Source organism: Bombina bombina, chromosome 4 (genome assembly GCF_027579735.1).
Source record: "Bombina bombina isolate aBomBom1 chromosome 4, aBomBom1.pri, whole genome shotgun sequence".
Classification (NCBI taxonomy): Eukaryota; Metazoa; Chordata; class Amphibia; order Anura; family Bombinatoridae; genus Bombina; species Bombina bombina.
The window spans coordinates 835535765-835552383 of NC_069502.1; the positions used below are offsets into that span (position 1 = coordinate 835535765).

The 16619-nt window shown below is 45.8% G+C and overlaps 1 protein-coding gene across 1 annotated transcript in view; it reads right to left on the bottom strand.

Moving 5' to 3' along the window:
* Window positions 1–16619, bottom strand: part of LOC128657192 (zinc finger protein 432-like) — a 219487-nt gene that overhangs the window by 41970 nt on the left and 160898 nt on the right. The window contains exons 10-12 of the mRNA XM_053711443.1: window positions 12703–12792; window positions 9470–9559; window positions 8051–8158 (exon numbers count right to left, since the gene is read on the bottom strand). Coding sequence (XP_053567418.1) covers window positions 8051–8158; window positions 9470–9559; window positions 12703–12792 — 288 coding nt within the window. The remainder of the gene's footprint in view (window positions 1–8050; window positions 8159–9469; window positions 9560–12702; window positions 12793–16619) is intronic.

Genomic DNA, 16619 nt, shown 5'->3' on the forward strand with positions numbered 1-16619 from the left:
TCAGACACATCACACATGTACACTCACTTGTACCCTGTATCCCTCAGACACATCACACACGTACACTCACCTGTGCCTTGTATCCCTCAGACACATCACACATGTACACTCACTTGTACCCTGTATCCCTCAGACACATCACACACGTACACTCACCTGTACCCTGTATCCCTCAGACACATCACACACGTACACTCACCTGTGCCCTGTATCTCTCAGACACATCACACACGAACACTCACCTGTGCCCTGTATCTCTCAGACACATCACACACGTACACTCACCTGTGCTCTGTATCCCTCAGGCACATCACACACGTACACTCACCTGTGCCCTGTATCCCTCAGACACATCACACACGTACACTCACCTGTGCCCTGTATGCCTCAGACACATCACACACGTACACTCACCTCTGCCCTGTATCCCTCAGATACATCACACATGTACACTCACCTGTGCCCTGTATGCCTCAGACACATCACACATGTACACTCACCTGTGCCCTGTATACCTCAGACACAAAACACACTTACACTCACCTGTGCCCTGTATCCCTCAGACACATCACACATGTACACTCACTTGTACCCTGTATCCCTCAGACGCATCACACACGTACACTCACCTGTGCCCTGTATCTCTCAGACACATCACACACGAACACTCACCTGTGCCCTGTATCTCTCAGACACATCACACACGTACACTCACCTGTGCTCTGTATCCCTCAGGCACATCACACACGTACACTCACCTGTGCCCTGTATCCCTCAGACACATCACACATGTACACTCCCCTGTACCCTGTATCCCTCAGACACATCACACATGTACACTAACCTGTGCCTTGTATCCTTCAGACACATCACACACGTACACTCACTTGTGCCCTGCGTCCCTCAGACACATCACACACATACACTCACCTGTACCCTGTATCCCTTAGACACATCACACATGTACACTCACCTGTGCCCTGTATCCCTCAGACACATCACACACGTACACTCACCTGTGCCTTGTATCCCTCAGACACATCACACACGTACACTCACCTGTGCCCTGTATCCCTCAGACACATCACACACGTACACTCACCTGTGCCCTGTATCCCTCAGACACATCACACACATACACTCACCTGTACCCTGTATCCCTCAGACACATCACACACGTACACTCACCTCTGCCCTGTATCCCTCAGATACATCACACATGTACACTCACCTGTGCCCTGTATGCCTCAGACACATCACACATGTACACTCACCTGTGCCCTGTATACCTCAGACACATAACACACGAACACTCACCTGTGCCCTGTATCTCTCAGACACATCACACACGTACACTCACCTGTGCTCTGTATCCCTCAGGCACATCACACACGTACACTCACCTGTGCCCTGTATCCCTCAGACACATCACACACGTACACTCACCTGTGCCCTGTATGCCTCAGACACATCACACACGTACACTCACCTCTGCCCTGTATCCCTCAGATACATCACACATGTACACTCACCTGTGCCCTGTATCCCTCAGACACATCACACACGTACACTCACCTCTGCCCTGTATCCCTCAGATACATCACACATGTACACTCACCTGTGCCCTGTATGCCTCAGACACATCACACATGTACACTCACCTGTGCCCTGTATCCCTCAGACACATCACACACGTACACTCACCTCTGCCCTGTATCCCTCAGATACATCACACATGTACACTCACCTGTGCCCTGTATGCCTCAGACACATCACACATGTACACTCACCTGTGCCCTGTATACCTCAGACACATAACACACTTACACTCACCTGTGCCCTGTATCCCTCAGACACATCACACACAAAGTTGATCAATTATGAACCTATGAAACCGGAGATAATTCACCTCCCAGTGATTTTATGTATTTCAATGATCTATCTATGTATTTCTAATTATGTTAGCATGTGTTGCTAGAAATGGAGAATGTAACAGTGATAGGACAGAACATGTCAGATAAATTAAGGGATGTAATAAAGTTCAGCCAAAAATATATATTTCTTCTGTTAAGTGTGATCAGTCCACGGGTCATCATTACTTGTGGGATATTATCTGCTCCCCTACAGGAAGTGCAAGAGGATTCACCCAGCAGAGTTGCTATATAGCTCCTCCCCTCTACGTCACCTCCAGTCATTCTCTTGCACCCAACGACTAGATAGGATGTGTGAGAGGACTATGGTGATATATTTAGTTTTTATATCTTCAATCAAAAGTTTGTTATTTTATAATAGCACCGGAGTGTGTTATTCCTTCTCTGGTAGAATTTGAAGAAGAATCTACCTGAGTTTTTCTATGATTTTAGCCGGAGTAGTTAAGATCATATTGCTGTTTCTCGGCCATCTGAGGAGAGGTAAACTTCAGATCAGGGGACAGCAGGCAGATTAATCTGTAAAGAGGTATGTAGCAGTTTATTATTTTCTGACATGGAATTGATGAGAAAATCCTGCCATACCGTTATAATGTAAACTCAGCCTTGAATGCAGTAGATGTAGCTGATATCAGGCTGTCATGTATGTATATTTTACACTTCAGTTTTCTGGGAAATGGTACTTCTCTGGCTTTTAAACTGTATACATAGACTTAACCTATTTTGCAGGGACTTGCAATAGGTTTTAAATGACAATTAATTATTGAGGTAAAACGTTTTTTTCTCTGAGGTACTGGGTGAAAAAATATTTTGGGCACTTTTTTTCCACTTGGCAATAGTTTTGATTTAAATTAGAGCAGTTCACTGATCCCTCTCACTGTTATGTGTGTGGGGGAGGGGCCATTTTGGTGCTTTCACTACGCATCAGAAAAAACTCAGTCAGAGGTTCATTTTCTTCCTGCATGATCCGGTTCATCTCTACAGAGTTCAGGGATCTCAAAAGCCTTTTTTGAGGGAAGTAATCATTACAGCAGAGCTGTGCTGATGGTATTGACTGTGATATAAAAAACGTTTATTTGTGTATTTTTTTCTGCTGCCTGGGTTAGTTATCATTTGCTGAGGGGAACAATCCTTTGCTAAAACTGTATATTTTGACAAAGATTGATGCTATAACTTAATTATTTTATCTGTTATAATATTTTTCTGTGCTTCTTAAAGGCACAGTTCGTTTTCATATTATTTGTAAATTACTTTGAAAAGTATTTCCAAGTTGCTGTTTATTTGCTAGTGTGTTAAACATGTCTGATTCAGAGGAATATCTCTGTGCTATATGTGTTAATGCCAAAGTGGAGCCCAATAGAAATTTATGTACTAAATGTATTGATGCTACTTTAAAAAATAGTCAATCTGTACAAATTGAACATATTTCACCAAACAACGAGGGGAGAGTTATGCCGACTAACTCGCCTCACGTGTCAGTACCTGCATCTCCCGCTCAGGAGGTGCGTGATATTGTAGCGCCGAGTGCATCTGGGCGGCCATTACAAATCACATTACAAGATATGGCTACTGTTATGACTGAAGTTTTGGCTAAACTACCAGAACTAAGAGGTAAACGTGATCACTCTGGGATGAGAACAGAGTGCGCTGATAATGCAAGGGCCATGTCTGATACTGCGTCACAGTTTGCAGAACGTGAAGACGGAGAGCTTCATTCTGTGGGTGACGGTTCTGATCCAAATAAACTGGACTCAGACATTTCAAATTTTAAATTTAAGCTTGAGAACCTCCGTGTGTTACTAGGGGAGGTATTAGCGGCTCTGAATGATTGTAACACAGTTGCAATCCCAGAAAAAATGTGTAGGTTGGATAAATATTTTGCGGTACCGACGAGTACTGACGTTTTTCCTATACCTAAGAGACTTACTGACATTGTTACTAAGGAGTGGGATAGACCCGGTGTGCCTTTCTCACCCCCTCCTATATTCAGAAAAATGTTTCCAATAGACGCCGCCACACGGGACTTATGGCAAATGGTCCCTAAGGTGGAGGGAGCAGTTTCTACTTTAGCTAAGCGTACCACTATCCCAGTGGAGGATAGCTGTGCTTTTTCAGATCCAATGGATAAAAAATTAGAGGGTTACCTTAAGAAAATGTTTGTTCAACAAGGGTTTATATTGCAACCTCTTGCATGTATTGCGCCTGTCACGGCTGCAGCAGCATTTTGGTTTGAGTCTCTGGAAGAGACACTTCAATCATCCACACTAGATGACATCACACACAAACTTAAATTCCTTAAGTTAGCTAATTCATTTATTTCAGATGCCGTAGTACATTTAACTAAACTTACGGCTAAAAATTCAGGATTTGCCATTCAGGCACGCAGAGCTCTGTGGCTAAAATCCTGGTCAGCTGATGTTACGTCTAAATCTAAATTGCTTAATATTCCTTTCAAAGGGCAGACCTTATTCGGGCCCGGCTTGAAAGAGATTATTGATGACATTACAGGAGGTAAAGGTCATGCCCTGCCTCAGGACAAGGCCAAAGCCAAGGCTAGACAGTCCAATTTTCATTCCTTTCGTAATTTCAAAGCAGGAGCAGCATCAACTTCCTCTGCACCAAAACAGGAAGGAGCTGTTGCTCGCTACAGACAAGGCTGGAAACCTAACCAGTCCTGGAACAGGGGCAAACAGGCCAGAAAACCTGCTGCTGACCCTAAGACAGCATGAATTGAGGGCCCCCGATCTGGGACCGGATCTAGTGGGGGGCAGACTTTCCCTCTTCGCCCAGGCTTGGGCAAGAGATGTTCAGGATCCCTGGGCGTTAGAGATCATATCTCAGGGATACCTTCTGCACTTCAAATCCTCTCCCCCAAGAGGGAGATTTCATCTGTCAAGGTTGTCAACAAACCTAACAAAGAAGGAAGCGTTTCTACGCTGCGTACAAGATCTTTTATTAATGGGAGTGATCCATCCAGTTCCGCGGTTGGAACAAGGACAAGGGTTTTACTCAAAACTGTTTGTAGTTCCCAAAAAAGAGGGAACCTTCAGGCCAATCTTGGATTTAAAGATCCTAAACAAATTCCTAAGATTTCCATCGTTCAAGATGGAAACTATTCGAACAATTTTGACCATGATCCAAGAGGGTCAGTACTTGACCACAGTGGATTTAAAGGATGCTTACCTTCACATACCGATTCACAGAAGTCATTACCGGTATCTAAGGTTTGCCTTTTTTAGACAGGCATTACCAGTTTGTAGCTCTTCCATTCGGACTGGCTACGGCTCCAAGAATCTTCACAAAGGTTCTGGGCACTCTTCTGGCGGTACTAAGACCGCGAGGAATTTCAGTAACTCCGTACTTAGACGACATACTGATACAAGCTTCAAGCTTTCAAACTGCCAAATCTCATACAGAGATAGTATTGGCATTTCTAAGGTCGCATGGATGGAAAGTGAACGAAGAGAAAAGTTCTCTCTTTCCACTCACAAGAGTTCCCTTCCTGGGGACTCTGATAGATTCTGTAGAAATGAAGATTTACCTGACAGAGGACAGGTTAACAAAACTTCTAAATGCATGCCGTGTCCTTCATTCCATTCAAGAGACCAGAAATTCTCTTCTATGGTGGCTTTATCGGCCACATCTGTCCAGGGGAATGCCATTCAGCAGGCCAGACTGGTCAATTGTAACAACAGACGCCAGCCTACTAGGTTGGGGCGCTGTCTGGAATTCTCTGAAGGCTCAGGGACTATGGAATCAGGAGGAGAGTCTTCTTCCAATAAACATTCTGGAATTGAGAGCAGTCCTCAATGCTCTTCTGGCTTGGCCCCAGTTAGCAACTCGGGGGTTCATCAGGTTCCAGTCGGACAACATCACGACTGTAGCTTATATCAACCATCAGGGAGGGACAAGAAGCTCCCTAGCAATGATGGAAGTATCGAAGATAATTCGCTGGGCAGAGTCTCACTCTTGCCACCTGTCTGCAATCCACATCCCGGGAGTGGAGAACTGGGAGGCGGATTTCTTAAGTCGTCAGACTTTTCATCCGGGGGAGTGGGAACTTCATCCAGAGGTCTTTGCCCAAATACTTCGACGTTGGGGCAAACCAGAGATAGATCTCATGGCGTCTCGACAGAACGCCAAGCTTCCGCGCTACGGGTCCAGATCCAGGGATCCGGGAGCGGTCCTGATAGATGCCTTGACAGCACCATGGACCTTCAGGATGGCTTATGTGTTTCCACCTTTCCCGATGCTTCCTCGATTGATTGCCAGAATCAAACAGGAGAAAGCATCAGTGATTCTAATAGTGCCTGCATGGCCACGCAGGACTTGGTATACAGATCTGGTGGACATGTCATTCTGTCCACCTTGGTCGTTACCTCTGAAACAGGACCTTCTGATTCAGGGTCCTTTCAAACATCAAAATCTAACTTCTCTGAAGCTGACTGCTTGGAAATTGAACGCTTGATCTTATCAAAGCGTGGTTTTTCTGAGTCAGTTATTGATACCTTAATACAGGCTAGGAAGCCTGTTACCAGAAAGATTTACCATAAAATATGGCGTAAATACCTATATTGGTGCGAATCCAAAGGTTACTCTTGGAGTAAGGTTAGGATTCCTAGGATATTGTCTTTTCTACAAGAAGGTTTAGAAAAGGGGTTATCCGCTAGTTCCTTAAAGGGACAGATCTCAGCTCTGTCCATTCTGTTACACAAGCGTCTGTCAGAAGTTCCAGACGTTCAGGCTTTTTGTCAGGCTTTGGCCAGGATTAAACCTGTGTTTAAAGCTGTGGCTCCACCATGGAGTTTAAACCTTGTTCTTAACGTTTTACAGGGTGTTCCGTTTGAACCCCTTCATTCCATTGATATAAAGTTGTTATCTTGGAAAGTTCTATTTTTAATGGCTATTTCCTCGGCTCGAAGAGTCTCTGAGTTATCAGCCTTACATTGTGATTCTCCTTATTTGATTTTTCACTCGGATAAGGTAGTTCTGCGTACTAAGCCTGGGTTCTTACCTAAGGTAGTCACTAACAGGAATATCAATCAGGAGATTGTTGTTCCATCCTTGTGCCCAAATCCTTCTTCGAGGAAGGAACGTCTTTTGCACAATCTGGATGTAGTTCGTGCCCTTAAATTTTATTTACAGGCAACTAAAGATTTTCGACAAACGTCTTCCCTGTTTGTCGTTTACTCTGGTCAGAGGAGAGGTCAAAAAGCTTCTGCTACCTCTCTCTCTTTTTGGCTTCGTAGCATAATTCGTTTAGCTTATGAGACTGCTGGACAGCAGCCTCCTGAAAGAATTACAGCTCATTCCACTAGAGCTGTGGCTTCCACTTGGGCCTTTAAGAATGAGGCCTCTGTTGAACAGATTTGCAAGGCTGCAACTTGGTCTTCGCTTCATACTTTTTCCAAATTTTACAAATTTGACACTTTTGCTTCCTCGGAGGCTATTTTTGGGAGAAAGGTTCTTCAGGCAGTGGTTCCTTCTGTATAAAGAGCCTGCCTATCCCTCCCGTCATCCGTGTACTTTTGCTTTGGTATTGGTATCCCACAAGTAATGATGACCCGTGGACTGATCACACTTAACAGAAGAAAATATAATTTATGCTTACCTGATAAATTCCTTTCTTCTGTAGTGTGATCAGTCCACGGCCCGCCCTGTTTTTTAAGGCAGGTAAATATTTTTTAAATTATACTTCAGTCACCACTACACCCTTGGCTTCTCCTTTCTCGTTGGTCCTTGGTCGAATGACTGGAGGTGACGTAGAGGGGAGGAGCTATATAGCAACTCTGCTGGGTGAATCCTCTTGCACTTCCTGTAGGGGAGCAGATAATATCCCACAAGTAATGATGACCCGTGGACTGATCACACTACAGAAGAAAGGAATTTATCAGGTAAGCATAAATTATGGTTTTTTTTCTTTAATAATTTAGACTTGGATTTCAGTCCTACATAAATTATACCACAATCACCTACAAATAACAGGGGCATTTTCCACTGTGTGTTTTACTGAAAAGAGATGATGGCTCTAAAAAGTCTCTCTCTCTCCTAATAAAATCCTCTCTGTGCCTAGTGGGACAGGTGATCTGTATCCCTCAAACACATCACTCACGTGCACTCACCTGTACTGATATTGTCACTGATTTCCTGCTTCACAGCTTCCAGCTGACTCTTTACGTACAGATCATTTGTTTGTTCAGCATTAAGTGCGACTTCAGTCTTAACATCAACTGCATAGATCATATAAATATGGTCACATTTTAGCTTTTTAGCACTAAACGCTGAAGTTGTAATATTAGACACAAACATACACTCACCTGTACCCTGAATCCCAGATACATTACACTCACCTGTGACCTGCCTCCCTCAGACACGTCATACACATACACTCACTTGGTCCACACACCCCTCAGACACATCATACAAGTACACTTATTTGGACGCTGCATCCCTCAGGCACATCACATACACTCACTTGTGCCATGTACCCCTCATACATATCACAAATGTACACTTACCTGTACCTTGCATCCCTCAGACATATTACACATATACACTCACCTGTACCCTGCACCCCTCAGACATATTACACATATACACTCACCTGTACCCTGCCTTCCTCAGGCACATTACACATACACTCATCTGTGCCCTGTATCCCTCAGACACATCACACATGTACACTCACCTGTACCCTGTATCCCTCAGACACATCACACATTTACACTCACCTGTACCCTGTATCCCTCAGACACATCACACATTTACACTCACCTGTACCCTGTATCCCTCAGACACATCACACATGTACACTCACCTGTACCCTGTATCCCTCAGACACATCACACACGTACACTCACCTGTACCCTGTATCCCTCAGACACATCACACATGTACACTCACCTGTGCCCTGTATCCCTCAGACACATCACACATGTACACTCACCTGTGCCCTGTATCCCTCAGACACATCACACATGTACACTCACTTGTGCCCTGCATCCCTCAGACACATCACACATGTACACTCACCTGTGCCCTGCATCCCTCAGACACATCAAACATGTACACTCACCTGTGCCCTGCATCCCTCAGACACATCAAACATGTACACTCACCTGTGCCCTGTATCCCTCAGACATATCACACATGTACACTCACTTGTGCCCTGCATCCCTCAGACACATCACACATGTACACTCACCTGTGCCCTGCATCCCTCAGACACATCACACATATACACTCACCTGTGCCCTGCATCTCCCAGACACATCACACACGTACACTCACCTGTGCCCTGTATCCCTCAGACACATTACACACGTACACTCACCTGTGCCCTGCATCTCTCAGACACATCACACACGTACACTCACCTATGCCCTGCATCTCCTAGACACATCACACATGTACACTCACCTGTGCCCTGCATCTCCCAGACACATAACACACATACACTCACCTGTGACCTGCGTCCCTCATAGACTTTACACATGTACACTCACTTGGTCCATGCATACCTCAGACACATGTACACTGACCTGTACGGATATGGTAACTGATTTCCTGCTTCACAGCTTCCAGATCATTAGTCTGTTCAGCATTAATTGTGACTTCAGTCTTAACATCACCTGCATAGATCAAATAAATATGGTCACATTTTAGCACTGAACAAGGAAATTTTAGAAACACATATACACTCACCTGTACCCTGCGTCCCTCAGACACATCACACACGTACACTCACCTGCGTCCCTCAGACACATCACACGCATACACTCACTTCTACCCTGCATCCCTGAGACATATCACACAGCTGCACTTGTCTGTACCCTGTATCACTCAGACATGTCATACACTTACCTGTGACCTGCTTCCCTCAGACACATCACACAAATACACTTACATGTGCCATGTGACCTTCGGATAGGTGATGCACATACACTTTTCTAGGCCCTGATTTCCTCAGACACATCACTAACTTACATTAGCTTGTTCCCCTTACAGACATCATACACATACACTCACTTGTACCCTGTATCCCTCAGACACATCCCACATGTACACTCACTTGTACCCTGTATCCCTCAGACACATCAAACACGTACACTCCCCTGTGCCCTGAATCCTTCAGACACATCACACATGTACACTCACCTGTGCCCTGTATCCCTCAGACACATCACACACGTACACTCACTTGTACCCTGTATCCCTCAGACACATCACACACGTACACTCACCTGTGCCCTGTATCCCTCAGACACATCACACACGTACACTCACTTGTACCCTGTATCCCTCAGGCACATCACACATGTACACTCACCTGTACCCTGTATCCCTCAGACACATCACACATGTACACTCACCTGTGCCCTGTATCCCTCAGGCACATCACACATGTACACTCACCTGTGCCCTGTATGCCTCAGACACATCACACATGTACACTCACCTGTGCCCTGTATCCCTCAGGCACATCACACATGTATACTCACCTGTACCCTGCATCCCTCAGACACATCACACACATACACTGACCTCTGCCCGGTATCCCTCAGACACATCACACACATACACTGACCTCTGCCCTATATCTCTCAGACACATCACACATGTACACTCATCTGTGCCCTGTATCCCTCAGACACATCACACACGTACACTCACCTGTGCCCTGTATCCCTCAGACACATCACACATGTTCACTCACCTGTGCCCTGTATCCCTCAGACACATCACACATGTACACTCACGTGTGCCTTGTATCCCTCACACACATCACACACGTACACTTACCTGTGCCCTGTATCCCTCAGACACATCACACATGTACACTCACGTGTGCCTTGTATCCCTCACACACATCACACACGTACACTTACCTGTGCCCTGTATCCCTCAGACACATCACACATGTACACTCACCTGTGCCCTGTATCCCTCAGACACATCACACATGTACACTCACTTGTACCCTGTATCCCTCAGACACATCACACATGTACACTCACTTGTACCCTGTATCCCTCAGACACATCAAACACGTACACTCACCTGTGCCCTGTATACCTCAGACACATCACACACATACACTCCCCTGTACCCTGTATCCCTCAGACACATCACACACGTACACTCACCTGTGCCCTGTATCCCTCAGACACATCACACATGTACACTTACCTGTACCCTGTATCCCTCAGACAAATCACACACGTACACTCACCTGTACCCTGTATCCCTCAGACACATCACACACGTACACTCACCTGTACCCTGTATCCCTCAGACACATCACACATGTACACTAACCTGTGCCTTGTATCCTTCAGACACATCACACACGTACACTCACTTGTGCCCTGCGTCCCTCAGACACATCACACACATACACTCACCTGTACCCTGTATCCCTTAGACACATCACACATGTACACTCACCTGTGCCCTGTATCCCTCAGACACATCACACACGTACACTCACTTGTACCCTGTATCCCTCAGACACATCACACACGTACACTCACCTGTACCCTGTATCCCTCAGACACATCACACATGTACACTCACCTGTGCCCTGTAACTCTCAGACACATCACACACGAACACTCACCTGTGCCCTGTATCTCTCAGACACATCACACACGTACACTCACCTGTGCTCTGTATCCCTCAGGCACATCACACACGTACACTCACCTGTGCCCTGTATCCCTCAGACACATCACACACGTACACTCACCTGTGCCCTGTATCCCTCAGACACATCACACACGTACACTCACCTGTGCCCTGTATCCCTCAGATACATCACACATGTACACTCACCTGTGCCCTGTATGCCTCAGACACATCACACACGTACACTCACCTGTACCCTGCATCCCTCAGACACATCACACACGTACACTCACCTGTGCCCTGTATCCCTCAGATACATCACACATGTACACTCACCTGTGCCCTGTATCCCTCAGGCACATCACACATGTACACTCACCTGTACCCTGTATCCCTCAGGCACATCACACATGTACACTCACCTGTACCCTGCATCCCTCAGACACATCACACACATACACTCACCTGTGCCCGGTATCCCTCAGACACATCACACACATACACTGACCTCTGCCCTATATCTCTCAGACACATCACACATGTACACTCATCTGTGCCCTGCCTCACTCAGACACATCACACATGTACACTCACCTGTTCCCTGTATACCCTCAGACACATCACACACGTACACTCACCTGTGCCCTGTATCCCTCAGACACATCACACATGTACACTCACCTGTGCCCTGTATCCCTCAGACACATCACACATGTACACTCACTTGTGCCCTGTATCCCTCAGACACATCACACATGTACACTTACCTGTGCTCTGTATCCCTCAGACACATCACACACGTACACTCACCTGTACCCTGTATCCCTCAGACACATCACACATATACACTCACCTGTGCCCTGTATCCCTCAGGCACATCACACATGTACACTCACCTGTGCCCTGTATCCCTCAGACACATCACACATGTACACTCACCTGTGCCCTGCATCCCTCAGACACATCACACATGTACACTCACCTATGCCCTGCATCTCCTAGACACATCACACATGTACACTCACCTGTGCCCTGCATCTCCCAGACATATCACACACATACACTCACCTGCGACCTGCGTCCCTCATAGACTTTACACATGTACACTCACTTGGTCCATGCATACCTCAGACACATGTACACTGACCTGTACGGATATGGTAACTGATTTCCTGCTTCACAGCTTCCAGATCATTAGTCTGTTCAGCATTAATTGTGACTTCAGTCTTAACATCACCTGCATAGATCATATAAATATGGTCACATTTTAGCACTGAACAAGGAAATTTTAGACACACATATACACTCACCTGTACCCTGCGTCCCTCAGACACATCACACACGTACACTCACCTGCGTCCCTCAGACACATCACACGCATACACTCACTTCTACCCTGCATCCCTGAGACATATCACACAGCTGCACTTGTCTGTACCCTGTATCACTCAGACATGTCACTCACATACAGTCACGTGTACCCTGTATCAATCAGACATGACATTCACTTACACTTACCTGTGACCTGCTTCCCTCAGACACATCACACAAATACACTTACATGTGCCATGTGACCTTCGGATAGGTGATGCACATACACTTTTCTAGGCCCTGATTTCCTCAGACACATAACTAACTTACATTAGCTTGTTCCCCTTACAGACATCATACACTCACTTGTACCCTGTATCCCTCAGACACATCAAACACGTACACTCCCCTGTGCCCTGAATCCTTCAGACACATCACACATGTACACTCACCTGTGCCCTGTATCCCTCAGACACATCACACACGTACACTCACTTGTACCCTGTATCCCTCAGACACATCACACACATGTACACTCACCTGTGCCCTGTATCTCTCAGGCACATCACACACGTACACTCACATGTGCCCTGTATCCCTCAGACACATCACACATGTACACTCACCTGTGCCCTGTATCCCTCAGACACATCACACATGTGCACTCACCTGTGCCCTGTATCCCTCAGACACATCACACACGTACACTCACTTGTACCCTGTATCCCTCAGACACATCAAACACATACACTCACTTGTACCCTGTATCCCTCAGACACATCACACACGTACACTCACTTGTACCCTGTATCCCTCAGACACATCACACACGTACACTCACTTGTACCCTGTATGCCTCAGACACATCAAACACGTACACTCACCTGTGCCCTGTATCCCTCAGACACATCACACATGTACACTCACCTGTACCCTGTATCCCTCAGACACATCACACATGTACACTCACCTGTGCCCTGTATCCCTCAGACACATCACACATGTACACTCACCTGTGCCCTGTATCCCTCAGGCACATCACACATGTACACTCACCTGTACCCTGTATCCCTCAGACACATCACACATGTACACTCACCTGTGCCCTGTATCCCTCAGACACATCACACATGTACACTCACCTATGCCCTGTATCCCTCAGACACATCACACATGTACACTCACCTGTGCCCTGTATCCCTCAGGCACATCACACATGTACACTCACCTGTACCCTGCATCCCTCAGACACATCACACACATACACTCACCTGTGCCCGGTATCCCTCAGACACATCACACACATACACTGACCTCTGCCCTATATCTCTCAGACACATCACACATGTACACTCATCTGTGCCCTGCCTCACTCAGACACATCACACATGTACACTCACCTGTTCCCTGTATCCCTCAGACACATCACACACGTACACTCACCTGTGCCCTGTATCTCTCAGACACATCACACATGTACATTCACCTGTGCCCTGTATCCCTCAGACACATCACACACGTACACTCACCTGTACCCTGTATCCCTCAGACACATCACACATGTACACTCACCTGTGCCCTGTATCCCTCAGACACATCACACATGTACACTCACCTGTGCCCTGTATCCCTCAGACACATCACACATGTACACTCACCTATGCCCTGTATCCCTCAGACACATCACACATGTACACTCACCTGTGCCCTGTATCCCTCAGACACATCACACATGTACACTCACCTGTGCCCTGCGTCCCTCAGACACATCACACATGTACACTCACCTGCATCCCTCAGACACATCACACGCATACACTGACCTACACCCTGCATCACTCAGAAACATCACACGCATACACTCACTTCTACCCTGCATCCCTCAGACATGTCACTCACATACAGTCACCTGTACCCTGTATCACTCAGATATGTCATACACTTACCTGTGACCTGCTTCCCTCAGACACATCACACAAATACACTTACAGGTGCCATGTGACCTTCGGATAGGTGATGCACATACACTTTTCTAGGCCCTGATTTGCTCAGACACATCACTAACTTACATTAGCTTGTTCCCCTTACAGACATCATACACGTACACTCACTTGGACTCTGCGTCCCTCAGGCAAATTACACACACTCACCTGTGCGCTACATCCATGAGATGAAGCACAACCTTTAACCTTAGTGTGATGCTGCGCACAATTATTATTATTATTATTACAACTTGTCAATTTACTTTTATTATTATCTAATCTGTTTTGTGTGTCCTTTGATATCAAGAGAATGAAGACAATTAGATAATGGAAATAAATTGGAAAGTTATATAAAATTGTATTCTCTCTCTCTGAATCATGAAAACAGAATTTATGTTTACCTGATAAATTACTTTCTCCAACGGTGTGTCCGGTCCACGGCGTCATCCTTACTTGTGGGATATTCTCTTCCCCAACAGGAAATGGCAAAGAGCCCAGCAAAGCTGGTCACATGATCCCTCCTAGGCTCCGCCTACCCCAGTCATTCGACCGACGTTAAGGAGGAATATTTGCATAGGAGAAACCATATGATACCGTGGTGACTGTAGTTAAAGAAAATAAATTATCAGACCTGATTAAAAAACCAGGGCGGGCCGTGGACCGGACACACCGTTGGAGAAAGTAATTTATCAGGTAAACATAAATTCTGTTTTCTCCAACATAGGTGTGTCCAGTCCACGGCGTCATCCTTACTTGTGGGAACCAATACCAAAGCTTTAGGACACGGATGATGGGAGGGAGCAAATCAGGTCACCTAGATGGAAGGCACCACGGCTTGCAAAACCTTTCTCCCAAAAATAGCCTCAGAAGAAGCAAAAGTATCAAACTTGTAAAATTTGGTAAAAGTGTGCAGTGAAGACCAAGTCGCTGCCCTACATATCTGATCAACAGAAGCCTCGTTCTTGAAGGCCCATGTGGAAGCCACAGCCCTAGTGGAATGAGCTGTGATTCTTTCGGGAGGCTGCCGTCCGGCAGTCTCGTAAGCCAATCTGATGATGCTTTTAATCCAAAAAGAGAGAGAGGTAGAAGTTGCTTTTTGACCTCTCCTTTTACCGGAATAAACAACAAACAAGGAAGATGTTTGTCTAAAATCCTTTGTAGCGTCTAAATAGAATTTTAGAGCGCGAACAACATCCAAATTGTGCAACAAACGTTCCTTCTTTGAAACTGGTTTCGGACACAGAGAAGGTACGATAATCTCCTGGTTAATGTTTTTGTTAGAAACAACTTTTGGAAGAAAACCAGGTTTAGTACGTAAAACCACCTTATCTGCATGGAACACCAGATAAGGAGGAGAACACTGCAGAGCAGATAATTCTGAAACTCTTCTAGCAGAAGAAATTGCAACCAAAAACAAAACTTTCCAAGATAATAACTTAATATCAACGGAATGTAAGGGTTCAAACGGAACCCCCTGAAGAACTGAAAGAACTAAGTTGAGACTCCAAGGAGGAGTCAAAGGTTTGTAAACAGGCTTGATTCTAACCAGAGCCTGAACAAAGGCTTGAACATCTGGCACAGCTGCCAGCTTTTTGTGAAGTAACACAGACAAGGCAGAAATCTGTCCCTTCAAGGAACTTGCAGATAATCCTTTTTCCAATCCTTCTTGAAGGAAGGATAGAATCTTAGGAATCTTAACCTTGTCCCAAGGGAATCCTTTAGATTCACACCAACAGATATATTTTTTCCAAATTTTGTGGTAAATTTTTCT